At 56.9% G+C, this 17,829-nt stretch overlaps 2 protein-coding genes across 2 annotated transcripts; both read left to right on the top strand.

Annotated features, from left to right (window-relative positions):
* Positions 1–9,258: 9,258 nt before the first annotated feature.
* LOC132243280 (dromaiocalcin-1-like) lies at positions 9,259–11,903 on the top strand. Its single transcript, XM_059725516.1, has 4 exons — positions 9,259–9,341; positions 9,844–9,923; positions 10,323–10,417; positions 11,838–11,903. Exons 2-4 carry the CDS (start codon positions 9,857–9,859, stop codon positions 11,901–11,903), a joined length of 228 nt encoding a protein of 75 aa, XP_059581499.1. The 5' UTR covers positions 9,259–9,341; positions 9,844–9,856.
* Positions 11,904–12,173: 270 nt separating this feature from the next.
* Positions 12,174–17,239, top strand: LOC102563339 (uncharacterized). The gene is made up of 5 exons (XM_059725515.1): positions 12,174–12,190; positions 12,502–12,763; positions 14,018–14,132; positions 16,137–16,208; positions 16,911–17,239. Exons 1-5 carry the CDS (start codon positions 12,174–12,176, stop codon positions 17,237–17,239), a joined length of 795 nt encoding a protein of 264 aa, XP_059581498.1.
* The last annotated feature ends 590 nt before the right edge of the window (positions 17,240–17,829 follow it).

Raw genomic sequence — 17,829 nt, 5'->3', positions numbered from 1 at the left:
ACCCGCCCATCACCACTTTCTGGGTGCGGCCCTCCAGCCAGTTAGCGACTTATCTGACTGTGTAGGCATTGACGCAACAGTCCCTGAGTTCTTTAATGAGAAAGGGGTGAGAGACAGTGTCGAAGGACTTCCTGAAAGACTACGTCCACTGCTACCCCTAAGGATTTTGTGACCTGGTCGTAGAATGCCACCAGGTTGGTCTGACAGGACCTGCCTCTAATGAACCCGTGTTGGTTGCCTCTGGGCATAACCTCCCCTGCGGGCCCCTCGCGGATATGCTCCAGGATAACTCTCTCAAAAAGCTTCCCCAGGACCGAGGTAAGACTGACTGGCCTATAGTTTCCTGGGTCCTGCTTCCTCCCTTTTTTGAAAATGGGAACCACATTGGCCCTTTTCCAGTCCTCTGGCACCTCATCAGAGCACCACAAGTACTCATAAAGCCGTGCCAGGGGTCCCACAATGACCTCTGCCAATTCCCTCAGCACTCAGGGGTGGAGATTGTCAGGACCAGGTGATTTAAATACATCCAGCCCCTCCAGAAGTTCTCTGACTAGGTCCTCACTGACCCTGGACTTGGGTGCGCCTTCCCTGGGTCCACTGGTGTTCCCAGTGGGGGGACTGTCCCTGTCCCTGCTCAGAAAAATGGAGGCAAAGAAATTGTTAAATACATTAGCTTTGCTTTCTGGTGCAATGACCAGATTTCCTAGCATGTCCTCCAGAGGTCCCATGTTACCCAGTGCCTTCTTTTTACCCCCTATGTATGAAAAAAGGACTTCTTGTTGTCCTTGATCCAGGTCGCTAGTCCCAGTCCCATCTCTGCTTTGGCCTTCCTAACCGCCCTTGAACAGCTCCAAGCAGCTGAGGCATAGTCCTCCCTCGTGATGGCCATTGGATGTATGCTTCCTTTCTAACTAGGAGAAGTTCCCGTATGCTTTTGGGGAGCCATGGGGGCTTTTGAGCCCTCTTGCACCCTTTGATCCGTGTTGGGATTACCTCCCTTTGGGCTTGGAGGATTGTCTCCTTAAGGAATGACTACTCTTCTTGGACACTGTCCCAGGGGAGCCAGGGTTACAAGAGGGCCCCAGGCCAAAATGAAAGAAAGCCCCCACTTACCTCCTGCAGGGGCCGAAAGGCGTGGGGAAACGTGCGTGGCAAAACCGCCCGTGTGGTTCCTCAGCTGCGCCCATATCCAGCTGGGGCCAGGTGATGTCAGTGGGGGCACCACTCGGTGGAGATAAAAGGCTGGCTTGAGGGCGCAGGAGGGAAGCGGGGAAACGGAGGCTCCGCAGGGAAGCCCAGAACCCAAGGGGCGCAACTGCAGCATCCATCCAGCTGAGAAGGTGGGGGCAGAGCCAGCACTGACAGGGAAGCCGGCAGCAAAACCGGCACCAGTGCTGGAGCTGGCAGCGGAGTCGGTGAAGGCTCCAGCAGGGAAGCTGGCAGCAGAGCCAGTGAAAGCTCCAGCAGGGAAGCTGGTAGCAGAGCCAGTGAAGGCTGCAGCAGGGAAGCCGGCAGCGGACCTGGTGACCGCTCCAGCAGGGAAGCCGGCAGCGTAGCCAGTGAAGGCTGCAGCAGGGAAGCCGGTAGCAGAGCTGGTGAAGGCTCTGGCAGAGGCGCCGTCAGGAGAGCCAGTGAAGGCACTGGCAGAGGTGCCATCAGAAGAGCTGGCGAAGGCACCAGCAGAGGAATCGACAGGGAAGCCAGCAACAGAGCCGGCATCAGCAGAGAAGCTGGCAGCTGGATCAATTGGCAAGCTGGCAGAGAGGTTGGCAGGGAAGTCGACTGGCTGGCCAGCTGCACAGCTGATAGGGAAAGAAGCTGAGAAGCTACCATAGGGAGGATCCCCAAGTGGGACCAGCCACTAGGTTCAGGGGAACTCCGGGCCCTCTGGTTCCCACTTTGCTCCAGCAATCACGGTGGTGGGGAGTGCACAGCTACCACAGTGTGGGTAAGATAGGGAGCTGGGCCTAGGGATAGACGAGGCTAGGACAGAGGGCCTTGGTGCCTATACATTTGAGCTGAGACCCTGGGCCACTGGATGCTTATGGCCAGATAGCCAGGAGAGACCAGGGTAGAGCCAGAGAAGAACCAGGGGTGCTAGAGGGCCAGAAGACCCATGACTGAAGGTGGCAAATGGCCGGGGTGTAGGGGAGGTTGGAGCCCTGTGAGTGCCCGCCACGCAGCGTGATGGCCCTGAAGGCTACCTCAAGGGGGAAACCCCTCCACTGAGGTTACATTCAAAGTCGTGGCAGGTGAGATAAGGGGAACCCCGGATGTCAGCTGGGGTAGCCTTTGGGGTCCAACCCCAGGCCTTGGACAGAAAAGACCATTAATTCAGGCCAGGGCTGCAAGAGAGCGCCTAATAGAACAGAGGCGGGCACAGACACCCAGCTCCTCTCCCCTCCGGGACCTCGGCACTTCCCCAACTGTTCTTACCTCATTGAAACCCACCCTCCTGAAGTCCAGGGCTGCTGCCTTGCTGCAGGGCTTTGCCTCCTTGTGCTGGATGGTGAATTCCAGCAGGCGATGCTTGCTGTCACCCAGGTGGTCGAGCACCCACAGACCCCTCACCAGATCATCGTCCATGGCCAGGACCAGGTCCAACAAGGCGTCTCCCCTGGTGCGGCTATGCACCTCCTGGGTTAGGTGGAGGTCCTGTATCTTGGCTAGGAACCCACATGAGCGGTCAGACCTGGCTGACTGCTCCTCCCAGCAGATGTTTGGAAAGTTCAGGTCACCCATGATGACCACGTCCTTTGACCTAACTGCTTCTGTGAGCTGACTTAAGAATTCCTGGTCTAACTCTTCCCCTTGGTTGGGTGGTCTGTACTAGACCCCCACTGTTAAGTCCCTTTCACCTTGACCCTCTTGTATTCTAACCCAGAGCACTTCAGTGTGTCCCCTCCTCTGACCCAGTGCTGCTCGTTGAGGATGTCTATTCCTCCTTGATGTAGAGCACCACAGCCCCTGGTGGGGCTGTGCACCTCCTGATTTAGGTGGAGGTCCTGTATCTCAGCTAGGGACCTACATGAGTGGTCAGACCTGGTTGATTGCTCTTCCCAGCAGATGTCTGGAAAGTTCAGGTCACCCATGATGACCACGTCCTTTGACTTAACTGCTTCCGTGAGCTGACCTGAGAATTCCCGGTCTAGCTCTTCCCCTTGTTTGGGTGGTCGGTAGTAGGCCTCCACCATTAAGTCCCTTTCCCCTTGGCTTCCTTGTATTCTAACCCAAAGCACTTCAGTGTGCCCCTCCTCTGACCCAGAATACACTGTTCATTGAGGATGTGTATTCCTCCTTGATGTAGAGTGCCACACTCTCACTGCTTCTCCCTGTCCTATCCCTCCTATATAACCTATAGCCCTTGATATTCACCGCCCAGTCGTGCGTTGGGTCCCACCACGTTTATGTGAGCCCCACTATGTCTGGGTTGGTGTCAGCTAGCAGAAGGGCGAGTTCCTCCTGCTTGTTCCCCGTACTATGAGCATTAGTGTAGAGGCATTTGAGGCCTTGTGAAGATGCATGCACCACTCCCCTAATCCCAGTACTACCCGGGCCTCTGCTGCTTACCTGGGTATCTGTTCTGCTCAACATCGGTCTAGGCTGGACTGTTCTTTCTGGAAGTCTGACACCCGATAGAATAAAGGTATGGAAAAATCCCCGTCACAGATGTGAGATGTGTTTTACAACTGACAGCCTAAATGCATCTGACATCAAAATGTTTCCTACCTGCACGTTCCCTTGGTGTTCACCGCTACTTGTCAAACATTAACCAGAGAAAGTGAAAGAGGCATAGAGGAAACTGGACAGAGTCCAGCTCTCAAGGCTTGGTCATGTCTTATCATTAGCATTGAACTAGGGCAAATACTTCAATAGTCCTCATAAACTGCAGCAAACAGAGATCAATGCACAGCCCAGCGCTTTGATAACGGGGCACAAAGCAGCCTTGTGCTTTGTCAGCTGTGCAGGGCTCTACCTGGATCTGAACACAGTGCTTGTACCTCCGACAATGTCCCAGTGCTTCATGGCCAGGCCAGGATGACCGCTTCAGCATTGGGGGCCAGAGAAACAGCAACGGCAGGGAGAAATCAACACCAGTGGGGCACGGTTTCCCTTCCTGGGATGCCCTTCATCTCCACAGCTAAGGTCTTGGCCCTGCCAGTGTCCACCCGGCTCCGCATCCCCAGAGTTCACCCCTACAGATAAATGGATGGGTCAGTATTGACCTGGAAGGGTGTGGGCAGAGGGGTCCCACAGGGCTCGGTCCTTGGACGGATACTCTTCAATGTTTTCATCAGCGACTTGTACGAGGGAGTGAAGTGTACTCTGTCCAAGTTTGCAGATGACACAAAGCTATGGGGAGAAGTGGACACGCCGGAGGGCAGGGAACAACTACAAGCAGACCTGGACAGGTTGGACAAGTGGGCAGAAAACAACAGGATGCAGTTCAACAAGGAGAAATGCAAAGTGCTGCACCTAGGGAGGAAAAATGTCCAGCACACCTACTGCCTAGGAAATGACCTGCTGGGTGGCACGGAAGTGGAAAGGGATCTTGGAGTCCTAGTGGACTCCAAGATGAACACGAGTTGTCAGTGTGACAAAGTCATCAGAAAAGCCAATGGCACTTTATCGTGCATCAGCGGATGCATGATAAACAGAACAAAGGAGGTGATACTTCCCCTCTATCGGGCGCTGGTCAGATCGCAGTGGGAGTACTGCATGCAATTCTGGGTGCCGCACTTCAAGAGGGATGTGGATAACTTGGAGAGGGTCCAGAGAAGGGCCACACCTATGGTTAAGGGCTTGCAGGTCAAGCCCTATGAGGAGAGACTGGGGCACCTGGACCTCTTCAGCCTCTGCAAGAGAAGTTTGAGAGGCAACCTTGTGGCTGCCTATAAGTTCATCATGGGGGCAACAGAAGGGAATTGGTGAGGTTTTATTCACCAAGGCGCCCCTGGGGGTTACAAGAAATAATGTCCACAAGCTAGCAGAGAGCAGATTTAGATAGGACATTAGGAAGAACTTCTTCACAGTTCGAGTGGCCAAGGTCTGGAACGGGTTCCCAAGGGAGGTGGTGCTCTCCCCTACCCTGGGGGTCTTCAAGAGGAGGTTAGATAGGCATCTAGCTGGGGTAATCTAAACCCAGCTCTCTTTCCTGCCTATGCAGGGGGTCGGACTCGATGATCTATTGAGGTCCCTTCCGACCCTAGCATCTATGAATCTATGAATCCATGTGGGCACTAATGATGCAGCCAGGAGAAGCCCTGATCACCTGATGACAGACTACCATGCTTTAAGGGGCATGCTGAAGGAGATAGGGCACAGCTGGTATTCTCTTCTGTCTTGCCACTGAGAGGATGTGGAAGATGACATGAGACCTGCATCAGAGAGACCAACTTGCAGCTTTAGAAATGGTGTCTCGAGGCAGGCTTTGTCTTCCTAGACAACGACCCTTACATCACGATGAGAGACATGCTCGGGTGGGATGGGCTTCACCTTCCCCACAAAGGTAAGCATGTGTTCTCTTCTAGGTTGACAAATCTCCTCTGGCGGCCTTTAAACTAGGCTCATTGGGGGAAGGGGAAGATGAGGGTGGAGGAAGCCTTGGACCACTAAACCAAGCATCACCCACAAGAACAGCAACGATGAGCAGAATGAATACCCAGGTAAGCAACTGGGGCCTGGGTAGTACTGAGATTAGAGGGCCAGCACACACATCTTCAGGAGGCCTCAAATGCCTCTACACAAACGCTCATAGTATGGGGAACAAGCAGGAGAAACTTACCCTCCTGCTAGCTGATACCAACCCAGACATAGTGGGACTCACAGAAATGTGGTAGGACTCAACGCATGGCTGGGCGGTGAATATCAAGGGCTACAGGCTCTACAGGAAAGATAGGATAGGGAGGAAAGGCGGGGGTGTGGCGCTCTATGTCAAGGAGAAATACACATCCTCATCTAGTAGCACAAGGTCAGATGAGGGGCACACTGAAGGGCTCTGGGTCAGAATACAAGAGGGTCAAGGGGAAATGGACTTAATGGTGAGGGTCTACTACAGACCACCCAACCAAGGGGAAGAGCTAGACCGGGAATTCTCAGGTCAGCTCATGGAGGTAGTTTAGGTCAAAGGATGTGGTCATCATGGGTGACCTAAACTATCTGGAATCTGCTGGGAGGAGCAGTCAGCCAGGTCTGACCACTCATATAGGTTCCTAGTTGGGATACAGGACCTCCACCTAACCCAGGAGGTTCACGGCCCCACCAGGGGAGATGCCTTGTTCGATCTGGTCGTGATCATGGGTGATGACCTGGTGAGGGGTCTGCGAGTTCTTGACCACCTGGGCGACAGCGATCATCGCCTGCTGGGATTCACCATCCAGCACAAGGTGGCAAAGCCTGCAGCAAGGCAGCAGCCCTGGACTTCAGGAGGGTGGACTCTAATGAGGTAAGGAGACTAGTCGGGGAGGCACTGGGTTCCCGGAGGGGAGGAGAGTTGAGAGTCCAAGAAGAGTGGTCATTCCTTAAGGAGATGATCCTCCAAGCACAAAGGGAGGTAATCCCAATGCGGCTCAAAGGGGGCAAGAGTGCTCAAAAGCCCCCATAGATTACCAAAAGCGTCCGGGAACATCTCCTTGCTAAAAAGGAGGCGTACACCCGATGGCAGGGTGGGGCCATGACCAGGGAGGACTACACCTCGGTTGCTTGGGGCTGCAGGGGGGAGCTCAGGAAGGCCAAGGCAGAGATGGGACTGGAACTAGCAACTTGAATCAAGGACAACAAGAAGTCCTTTTTTAAATACATAAGGGGTAAAAAGAAGGTACTGGGTAACAAGGGGCCTCTGCAGGACATGCAAGGAAATCTGGTCGTCACACCAGGCGACAAAGCTAACCTACTTAACAATTTCTTTGCCTCCATTTTTCTGAGCAGGAACCGGGTCACCCTCCCCCCAACCAGGACCCCCCGTTGGCCCCAGGGGAGGCGCTGCCAGGCCCAAGGTCAGAGAGGACCTAGTCAGGGAACTTCTTGAGGGACTGGACATGTTCAAATCAGCAGGTCTAGATGATCTCCACCCCAGGGTGCTGAGGGAATTAGCAGAGGTCATTGTGGGACCCCTGGCATGGCTTTACGAGCACTCATGGTGCTCTGGTGTAGTGCCAGAGGACTGGAAAAGGGCCAATGTGGTCCCCATTTTCAAAAAAGGGAGGAAGGATCGTGGGGAGGAAGAACCAGCAGCAGACCTACAGGCTGGGGAACTCCCTTCTCATCAGTGAAGGGGCAGAAAAGGATCTTGGAGTCATTATTGATGCCAAAATGAACATGGCCTGATGGTGTGGGAACGTGGTCAGGAAGGCCAACTGTACCTTGTTGTGCATCCACAGATACATCTCGAGCAGGTCCAAGGTGGTGATCCTCCACCTCTACGTGGCACTGGTCAGGCCCCGGTTGGAGTACTGTCCAGTTCTGGGCGCCACACTTCAGGAAGGATGTGGACAGCATGGAGAGGGTCCAGAGGGGGGCCACTCATATGGTCCAGGGGCAGCAGGGCAGGCCCTATGAGGAGAGGCTATGGGACCTGAACCTGTTCAGCCTCCACAAGAGAAGGCTGAGGGGGATCTAGTGGCCATTTACAAACTAGTCAGAGGGGACCAGCAGGCATTGGGGAGTCCCTGTTCGCCCGAGCACTCCCAGGAGTGACTAGAAATAACGGTCACAAGCTGGCAGAGGGTAGATTCAGACCAGACATCAGGAGAAGCTACTTCACTGTCAGGGCATTTAGGATCCAGAGCCAACTTCCAAGGGAAGTGGTGCTGGCTCCTACCCTGGGGTCTTTAAGAGGAGGCTGGATGAACACCTCGCCAGGGTCGTTTGACCCCAGTACTCTTTCCTGCCACGGCAGGGAGTTGGACTTGATCTGCTCAGGTCCCTTCCGACCCGACCAACTATGAAACTATGACTTTCTTCAGCCCTGTGATGCACCTCAGAGGAGGATGTGCTGGACTTTGCTGGGTTTTGCTGCATGGTGAGGTGCAGGCACAGCCGCTTCTCTGCGCTCTGCTCTTTCCTCCTCGGGGACACATGTTGCCTCCTCGTATGCTTAGGGTGTGGAGGAGGCTCCAGCCAAGAAGGAGCTGTGGCTGTCCAGCTGGTTCAGGACAAGGGGGGAGCCAGCACCCTGGACACAATGTGGCACAGCAGATACTCCAGGTATGGCTGAGCCCTTCCAGATGGTCCCTGTGATCTGCAGCCCCACACCAAGCAGTGCAGGAACAGGATGCTCACAAGACCTGCTACAGGGCATGAGTGACTGGTGCCTCCTGAATTTGGGGGGGGCACCTGCAGAAGCCGCTGACAGCGGCAGCCCTTTCAGCGGGGGCACCAACCCTACTGACAGCATCAGTGTCAGCCATCGGGGCCGGCACTGGCCCCATCGGGGGGCATGTGCACCCCTGTGCACTCCCCACCAGTCGCCTGTGCTACAGGGGGAAGAAACCCGGTTCTAGCTCTTGGAGGACAAGCACCAGTTTGATAGCTGAGCATCTCAAGAAGCCACAGACTTGTTCATGCTGTCTGCGCCCTGGCCCTGAGCTGCTGTTGAGGAGATCTGTGACAGATAACACGTGGTTTTTCCTGGAACACCCCTCCCTGCTTGGGAACGTCCCTTGCCCTCTCACTGTGTGGCAGAGCGTGGCCCTCCTGCTGCGCCTGCTTCCCCCAGGGTAGGTGAGAATAGCTGGTCCGGGCACTCAAACAGGGGTGGGTCACGGATAGCTTCGCCTGTTCAGTTATTCTGTGAAGCAAGGGGGCTTCGCACAGCACTTCCAGCTCCTGGGACGGGCTCAAGCAAAGAGGTCATGGAGGCTGGAGCTTATTGCCGCTTAGCTCTTGGCTCTGGAGAGGGAAGAGAAGCAAGTTAAATAGGTAGTCAATTCAAAACAGTACAATAGGGTTCCCCCTGCAAGGAGGTTGTGGACACTTGTGCAGTGTGTGCAAGCACGCGGGCTGTCCCCTTCCTGGATGCCAGCAAGCCCCAGGCAAGTCCTGCTCAGCCCAAGGGAGATGGTTCCCTTTCCTGGGTGCAAATGTGATTGCAAATGTGATCAGCAGTGGCTCCTGGCCAACACCTGGAGCAGGGAGTGGGGCAGGAAGGAGGGGGGCCAGGGGCAGACTTGCATCAGCTGAAGAGATGCAGACCTGTGGGCTGGCCCTGCATGCTTTGCATGTTCACATTTTCCCTCATCCCCTCCCTCCTCCCAGCCTATAAACCCACTGGGCACCGGCGGTGGGCACCAACTGCACCAAACTCCTTGCTCCAGCGGACCAGACCCCAGAGGGGTGCACAGGTGAGTCCTGCTCCCCAGCCCTTGTCCCCTCTGTGCCGGGACCAGGCCTTCAGAGCAGCCCTGACTGGGGCCTGGGGGCCGCATGTGCTGTGCGTGAGGCACCCTGGGGAGGAGTCGCTGTGTCCCCCTTCCCCAAGTGCTGCCCTTGTACCCAGTCCCCGTGGGTCAGTGCTGAGCACCTGCTCCCTGGGAACCTGCTCCCAGGGTCCCTGCCCTGCCCTGCCCTGCCCTGCCCTGCTCTGCGGTGCTGGGGGGAGTGGAGGGGAGGAGAGCAGAGGGGAGGGTCCTTGGAGCTGCAGCTGGAAGGTCCTTGGCCCCAGCCCTGGGTCACAGACCCCTGCCGCCCCCCTGCCCAATGTAGATTTCCCCGGGTCCAAGTTTTGGGGCCAGGCTGGGCTCTTGCACAGATGCCCCAGTCCTGCAACACCCTGGGGGAGGCAGGGAGAGGTCCGTGTGAGGCACAGCTCAGGATCCAGGGCCCATCTCCCCTGTTTACCCCCAGGACAAGCAAGGAAATGAGGACCACTGCCCACCTCATCCTGTGCCTCCTGGGCTGCCTGGTGCTGAGCCCCTGGCTGGAAGGTGAGTCCGTGCCACGCTGGAGCCCCCGGACTCTGCTTCGCTTGGCAGGGAGCGCATTGGTCCTGCTCAGGCTCTCCCGGCCCTTTGGCAAGAAGGGCCCTTCCACAGAGACCCCGGAGTCGGGCTGCAGCAGGGCCAGTGTATCCCCCCGGGAGACAGGGCCCCTGCCTCGGCTACAGGGAGAGATGCTGGAGGTGGGATACTATCCTTCCCCTGCTTCTGTGTCCTCCGGCCTCATCTCCTCATGCTCCCTGTGCCCAGGGTCGGCTCTCACCCCCTCCTCCCCGGGACCCAGCCCTGCTGCCCCTGCCCTTGGCAAAGCAACTGCTCTGGGGCTGGGGGAGAGTACACCAGGGTGTCTTCCCCCCTCACTACCCACCTATCTCTGACTCTGTGCAGGGGCTAAAACCAAGGACTGTCCCAAAGACTGGCTACGCTATCAAGGCAGCTGCTATGGTTTCTTCCCCCAGAAGATAACGTGGGCGGAGGCTGAGGTGAGTGCTGGGGGGTCTGGGCGCGGGGTGCTGGGTTGGGATAGGATTGTCCAAGGGATGGAGACTCTGGGGCTCCCTGCATGGGCGGTCACCACGCTAGGTACAGCTGGGCTGCAGGTGGAAAGGGGCTGGCTGCCACTGGCCCCAGCATGGCCCTGTGGCGGGCCAGTAGGGGGCGCTCCTGCGTTGAGCCGCCCACCTCCCTGCGCCCGACCACCGTCCAGGCTCCGAGTGCCTCCCTGGGGTGCCTCCCGTCCGGCCGACCCCTTCCCTGGAGCACCCCCGCTAGCCTGGGGTCCCGCTGCCACCATCCCAGGCTCTGGACTCACTTCTGGCTCTGCGCGCCTTGGAGAACGCAGGCCTGATCGTCCAATGGGTCCTAGACCCAATACAAGCACTCGGGGCACTTCCCCAAGTCAGGGGCTTATTAGGAAGCCTCCCTTAGTCCACAGACCTAAGGGGCCTCCTCGGCATAATTTAAACCCACCCCTCAACAAGTCTCCCACACCGGTCACAAAGGAGAACTTTATTGATGACAGGGGTAGGGCGGAAACAGGGTAAAAGGTAGAGCAATATCATAGAAATCTTACAGGAATATCAGAGGAATCCCATAGAGCAAACCAGGGTGGCTGAGGTAGCCGTTTAAACGCATCTGAGTTACTGAAACTAAATATCTAATCGGATCTTTAGTAGCTTACTCACTCTCATCGTCCAGAGGTGGTTGTTGTATCCTCTGAAGGCAGTGCACTCTTGGAGCATGCGGTGATGAGGAGAGAGCCAGGCTCAGATTCACCTGGATGACCGCATGGCTAATGGCTAATGGCTGACTCCCTTCTTCTTGGGCCAAGCCCTTAAATAACCTCTCTGACCTCAGCAGCCCGGTCCAATCGAAGCTGCCAATACTGGCCACAAGCCGACCAATCTCCCCAGCATCCCTGGCTACCTGGGCCCGCGCAGGGCTGGGTCTTTCCTCCCTGCCCAGGTGACCAGAGCATCACCTCCCAGGCGCCAGGCTTTTGTCATGCAGACCAGGTGGGAGATCCCCACCCTGAGGGATTCAACACCAGCCTCCCAGGCTGACTGAGACAGGTCTCTGGAGAGGGGCACCAACGGTGGCATTTCTGCCACAGGCCCCACGTGGGCTCCCCATGGGAAATGGCTCCTAAACTGGGCTGGACCAAGTGCAGTGCCTGGCAGCATGGAGCGCAGGGGTGTGCCTTCACCCACCTCTGCCAGGGCGAGCTGCCCTCCTCGGCACGGCCGGGAGGCATCTCCACCCCTCAAGTGCAGCCTGGGGCCCCTCGCGGCACCAGGCACTCACCACCTTTCTTTGCACAATGCACAAGGAGCTGCAGGTAGTGGGGCCTTCCCCATAGCACACGGCAGCACCCTGGGCACAGCCCTCCCTGGTCTCATGCAGTCGGCCACTCACCCCATAGCCACCCTCTGGAAAGACCCGCGCACCAGCTCCACAGCAGAGATATGAATCTTGTCAGTTCTCCAGAGGGGCAGAAACTCTCCTTCTCTGTGTGTGTATGGACAAGGAATGGCTCCAGGAGATGCCTGGGGGGTCTTGCCAGGCACTGGGGTAGAGGGTGGACATAGAAACAGGGGCACAATTGTTGGTGAGTCTGGACCAGTGGTACTGTACCGGAGCTGCTCCCTGGCTCCAAGGCCCTAGGTGTGAAGGCTATATTAAAGACTGACTGGAGATGAACAGTGACAGACAGGTCAGATGGAGCGTACAAGGGACATTATGGCCCAAAGCCTTGAGTAAACTGAATGGGGAATGTGGCTTCAGCCGGTTGTTCACAGAGGAGAAATTCAGAGCCAGGGAGCAAAGGCAAGTCAGAGCAAGGGTCACATTTTGCTCAGGGATGAGGTTTCGGTTCATGGACAGAGGCATCATCTGCAGCCAAGGGGCTGCACGCAGTGTGGGACAGGACAGGCTAGTGCAGGGAAGGGCCCAGGGGCTGGAGAGGAGGGACTGGGGGAGCTCAGCGCTGGTGCGGGGGCACTTGGGCAGAGGGGTCTGAAGTGCAGGGGAGGGAAGCAGCTCCTTCCTCCATTCACCCTGGAGCCAGGCTGGGGAGAGGCAGCCGCAGGCGCTTCCTCCCCTCCCCTCCCCTCCCGGTGCCCAGGCTGGTGCTGCTCTCTCCCCTCCCTGCCCTGGGAGCTGCAGACACAGCTGGTTTCCTCCTGTCACAGGCGGCGTGTCAGAAGCAGGGCCATGGGGCCCATCTTGCCTCGATTCTCAGCAGTTCAGCCACAGAAGTCATTGCCGGATACATCTCCAGTCATTATCCTGATGGGAACGTGTGGATCGGGCTCCATGACCCTCGGCATGTGAGTACTGTGGCCCCTGCCCAGATGCCCTGGCCCTCCCCAGCCCTGGATGGCTCCTCTCAGTCCCCAGGATCTGTACAGGGTCCCTATGCAAGGGCTGCCCAACCCGGGGCTTCCCTCTCCCCACTGCTCACCCTTGGGCAGTCATGAATGCAAGTCCTGGGGCCGGTGGATTGCGGCACTGACCTGCACAGGGCCGGGCTGAGGGTCCTGCTGTGTCTGGTTCCTGACTGGTGACTGTGTCATGGAAAAGCAAGAACCATCCTGCAAGCAGCAGCTGGAGCAGTGGCTCTTTGCTGGGGCCAGAGTCAGGCTCCCTCTTGCTCTGTCACCTGACCCAGGCCTCTGCCTGCCCCTGCCCAGGGAAACGTGGCACAAGGAGGGGTGCAGGGCAGGGCCACCCCAGTGTGGTGCCGGCTGGTGGCTAAGGGCTGTGCTGGGAGGGAGAGGGTGGGCTTAGCTCCTTCAGGCTGTGGGGACAGCCCAGGTCTCCTCCTTGCTGGACAAGTGATCTAGCCCCACGGCTCTGGTGCCAGCAGCGGGAAACCCCATTGCAGCCCCTGGGGTCGAGCATGTCCGTGGGCACTGAGCGCAAGGTGAGCTGTGGGAGTTAGGGGCGCCAGCTGGATCCTGCCCCCGGGACAGTGACTCTGAGGCTGTGCTTGTGCAAAGGGCTGAAGGGACTGATGCACTGAAATGCCTGGTTCAGGCCGTACGGGGCCGTTGTGAGCGTGGGAGCAGCTGAATTCAGAGGCTCAAGGATGGTTTTGCCACAAGCCAGAGCCATGTGCAGCTGCTCAGACACCGAAGAGATGAGGCTGGTTCTGTGCATTGGCCATGTGGGCCGAGGGGCCTGAATCTGCTTCAGAGGCATGTGAGGCTGGACACTTCCAAGAGAGGTGGTGCTGTCACCTAACTTGGAGGTCTTCAAGAGGAGGCTTGACAATCACCTGGCTGGGGTCGTCTGACCTGAGTCCTCTTTCCTGCCAGGCGCAGGGGGTCAGACACGATGATCCATCGGATCCCTTCCAACTCTATAATCTATGAATCTATGAACTTCTTGGCTGTCTCCAGCCCTAAACAAGGTTTGTGTGCCAGCTCCATCAGTGTCCCAGACCCTAAGCCCTGACCCAGCCTTTTATCGATCCCCTGTCTACGCCCTTCTCCATCTCTCCTCACACAGCACAGGCCATTCCGGGTGTAATGATTTTTGGGGGAGCCCATAGTCCACTAACCTTTCCCTCCTGCATGCAGAATAGAGTGTGGACATGGACAGATGGCTCCAGCTTCACCTACAGAGCTTGGCGATTTTGGGAGCCTAACAACTGGATGTGGAGAGAGTACTGTGTGGAGCTCCGACATTTTTGGGGTAAACAGGAGTCTCTGGCTCTAATGGCAGGGCAGCCTGCTGCACAGCCCGGCTCTGGGACGCTGACCAGGAGCAGGAACAGACCCTGCTTTCTCCCAGGCTTCTTCTTGGGCTGCAATAATTGACAGGATATACATGAGTGCACACACAGACAATATGCAGATGCACACGGAGCTCATCTGTCCTGGGGTGTGTGACTGGGGTCTGTGCTACTAGGCGGTGCTGAAGGCTATATGGGAGGACCCAGGCCCCTTCATCAGCTGCTGTTCACTAGTGGTGTGCAAAATTTCAGCATCTGTTTCATTTCAGAGGTGTTTTGGGCTATTTTGGCACCCAAAACACTGAATCTGAATTGAAACAGAAGGCTGCAAAACATTTTGGAAATGTTTCAGAGAATTTTGGAGTTTCGGAGCTGGGAAGAGGGCAGGAAGGTCTGCTCTGATAGTCACATCTAGCTCCCGGTTCAATTCCCCCAGCTCTCTGATTGCTTCCCCCCACTCTTTCATGGGCACAGGCCCCCCGGATCCACAGCAGGATGATCTTACAGCTGAAGCACTGAAACAGTGTCAAAACTCTGAAATAGATTCAGCTGACTCAAAACAGAACAGTGATCCGAAACACCAAAATGAATCACTGTCCCTCTGAAATGCCGAATACAAAACTGAAGTGAAGCATAGCCATTTCACACAGCCCTCCTGTTCACCACTCTGTGCTAGAGCTCCTTGCCCCCGGGTGCAGAGCAGGTAGAGCTGTGAAAATATGGGTTCACACCATGGCCAGGGCCTGGGAGCTGGACTGGCTTCTCTGTGTGAGGATGTCGTCCATGGGCATTTGTAGGGGCACACTCTGGTGTTTGTGGAATAGAGACATGGACACAGGCCACGTCCTCAGCAGAATGAATAACAAGAAGTGCAGCACCCAAGGGTCAGTCCCCCGTAACTCTCTCAGCAACGGACCTGCCACCCCTGCTGACTGTTCCTGGCCAGTGTCTCCATCAGCCTGACAGGGTGATCTCTGCCTGCAAGAATGACGGGACACTGCTCTGATACTGGGAACACAGATACATGCAGGCACATGGCAGGTCACTTCCACCCCACTGGGCACTCCAACACTGACCACAGGGCAGCTGTTCTTAGGCATCGAACTTTTCAACACCAATTGAATGGGAAATTGCTGAGCAAGAAATCATCCAGAGTTTGGACTGTGTTAGGTGGGGTATAAACAGGGGTTACGAAGTCTTACCTCATCCCCTGGGTTAGCTTCCGTGACCTGGTCTGTGTCTGTGGGTCGGTGGCTTGTTTGCTTCTCCCAGCACTGTCCCTCTCCTGCCTCTTCAAATCTTTCCTGTTCAGATCAGTCCTCCACTTTCTACCCTGCTCCATGCTGCCATCTCAGAGCCTACACAGAAATTAACTCGCGGTCACCAAAGCTTGTGCTTGCTGTATATCTAATTTAGTTATATCTACATTGCCTTCATCTGTGCAAATGTGCAGGGGTCTGGGACTGTGCAGGAAGGTGAGTGCATGTGGTGGCACATGGTGAGTGCATGTGGGTGCAAACACCCTCGATTCTGGCTGGATAGAAGAGACAAGGAAGCTGCTGCACGGAGAAAGAAAGAGAGAAGCCAGCATCAGAGCTGTGACTGCAGGGAGGTCTGAAGAAAAAGAGAGAAAGAGAAAAGAAACCGGTCCCTAGGACCTGATTGCTGAAGCCATGGCTGGAGCAGTGCTTGGATGGGGTGTGTGTGTGCATGTGTGTGCAGGGGCCAGGCACTGACTGCACTGTGCGTGTGTGTGCCAGCATGAAGAAGCCAGGAGACAGTGCGAGACCCGGGGTGTCCTGCCTTGAGCCCATCTGGAGAGAGGGCTGGGGGTTGGCAGCGTCCGTCTGGAAAAGCAGAGCTGGACACGGAGCAAGGGAGCTGCGTGCTGGCGCCGTGTCCAGGGAACAGAACTCAGTGCAGCTTCCTTGCAACGACACTGTAATTTCTGTGTTATCTCCTAGGATTTAAGAAATGGAACGATATGGACTGCAAGAGACAGAGAGCCTTCATCTGCAAGTACCGTCTCAAAGCAGGTGGGACAACTTCTGTGCACTGCTGTCATGGCCAGGCCCTAGGGGTGGGAGTGTCATGTCCCTCGCACATGCAGAATCTGCTGCCTCAGGAGATAGTGTTTGCCCATCTCCCTTGTGAGGCTGGATCCCATGGCCCTTGCTGTGGGGCTGCACTGAGGCTTGCTGTGGGTGTGAAACCTCTGCTCAGCCCTCCCCTGCCCCGTGTCACCCAGGCTCACTCTCTTGTCTCCCAGACATGGCAGTGTAATTGCAATGGTCATGAACAGTCTTGCCTGCAGGCAGCTCCCCGTGTGTGAATGCGTGTCACCTTCCCCATTGCCCTCTCTGCATGGGCAGGCCCCCTTTCCTGCCCCGTCCCCAGCTGGATGGGGCAGGAGGGTGCTGCCAGGGGCTCCTCAGGCTTGGAGCAGTCTCTAAGCAGCTGCGTTCATGGCTCCTCTGCCCTTGTCCCGAGAAAGCAGCCCTCCCTGCCCATGGGGAGGAAGGATGCAGGGGGAGGCACTGGAGTGGGAGCAGGAGCCAGGGTTGGACTTGGACCCAGGTTGCCCCAGGATGGGTGGTTTCAGGAGCCCACATGGAGGCCTTTGCAGAGGCCAGGGATTTCCAGACAGGGATTTCCAGACAGAGCTGCCCCTGCCCTGGGATCATCAGGCCCATTCGAAGGGTCTCCCCAATGGTTCACAGTGACTCTTGTTCTTGCAGGAGTACACCAGCTCCTGGGCTGTGAGCGCAATGCATCCGGCAGCTCTTCCAGGGAGACCCATCCTGCAAACCTGCCTGCTGTGCCCCCTCCCCACACTGCTGTGCCCATCCATGCCAGTCCATCTATCCTCTGCCTGCTCTTGCTCTGCTGGGCTCTCGTGTCTCTCCTCCCCTCCTCTGCATGGTCCCAGCACAGTGCGGTGATAATAAACTTCCCCTTGGCATTCAGTCCCATGTGTGTCTCCTGTGGGCCCTGCCTACCTGCGAAGGGGAAGGGGCCACGTGTCTCCCATGGCTGTGCTGGGAGCTCCCCTGGCCCAGTGCCTTGAGAAAAAGGAAGGCAATGGGGAGGGATGGGGAGGGATGGGGAGGGCCGTGGCGTAGTGGTTATCCTGCACAGCATTGCCACCTGCCCTTGCACCCAGCTGCCACCGGCACTTCTCTGTCCTTCCCCAGGTCAGACCACAGGTCTCCAGCCTGGGGTCTGTGCAAGGAGGCCCATGGTGAGGGACGGGCAGTGCAAGGGCCTTGCCCAGCATCCCATGGGTGTCAGGGAGGGAGGCAGGGCTTTGTGGAAACACTGACCATGGCAGGTGTGTGTCACAGGTGTGTGGGGAGCAAGGAGCTGCACACCTGCCATGGGGGAGCAACCGTCAGCGCGTGTCCATGGTGCCATGATGGGGTTGGGGTCAGTGCAGGGCTCATGCTACCAGGGTCCCTGGCCTTGCACCAGGCTCCTGTGTTCATGGGGCAGCACGCGTCAAGCCAGGCCCCGCTCCTGGCCCGTGACAGGAGAGACGATGGTGTCTGTCGTTCGCCCACCCTGGGCAGCTGTTTCCCTCCGAAGCAGGAGGGGACGGGTGTACTAATGATGATTGATAATTAGCCCTACATTTCAATTCTCTTCTGCGCAGGTCAC

This window comes from Alligator mississippiensis, chromosome 4 (assembly GCF_030867095.1).
Source record: "Alligator mississippiensis isolate rAllMis1 chromosome 4, rAllMis1, whole genome shotgun sequence".
Lineage (NCBI taxonomy): Eukaryota > Metazoa > Chordata > Crocodylia > Alligatoridae > Alligator > Alligator mississippiensis.
The sequence above is the reverse complement of the archived record's forward strand: the minus strand, read 5'-3'. Positions and strand labels throughout refer to the sequence as shown.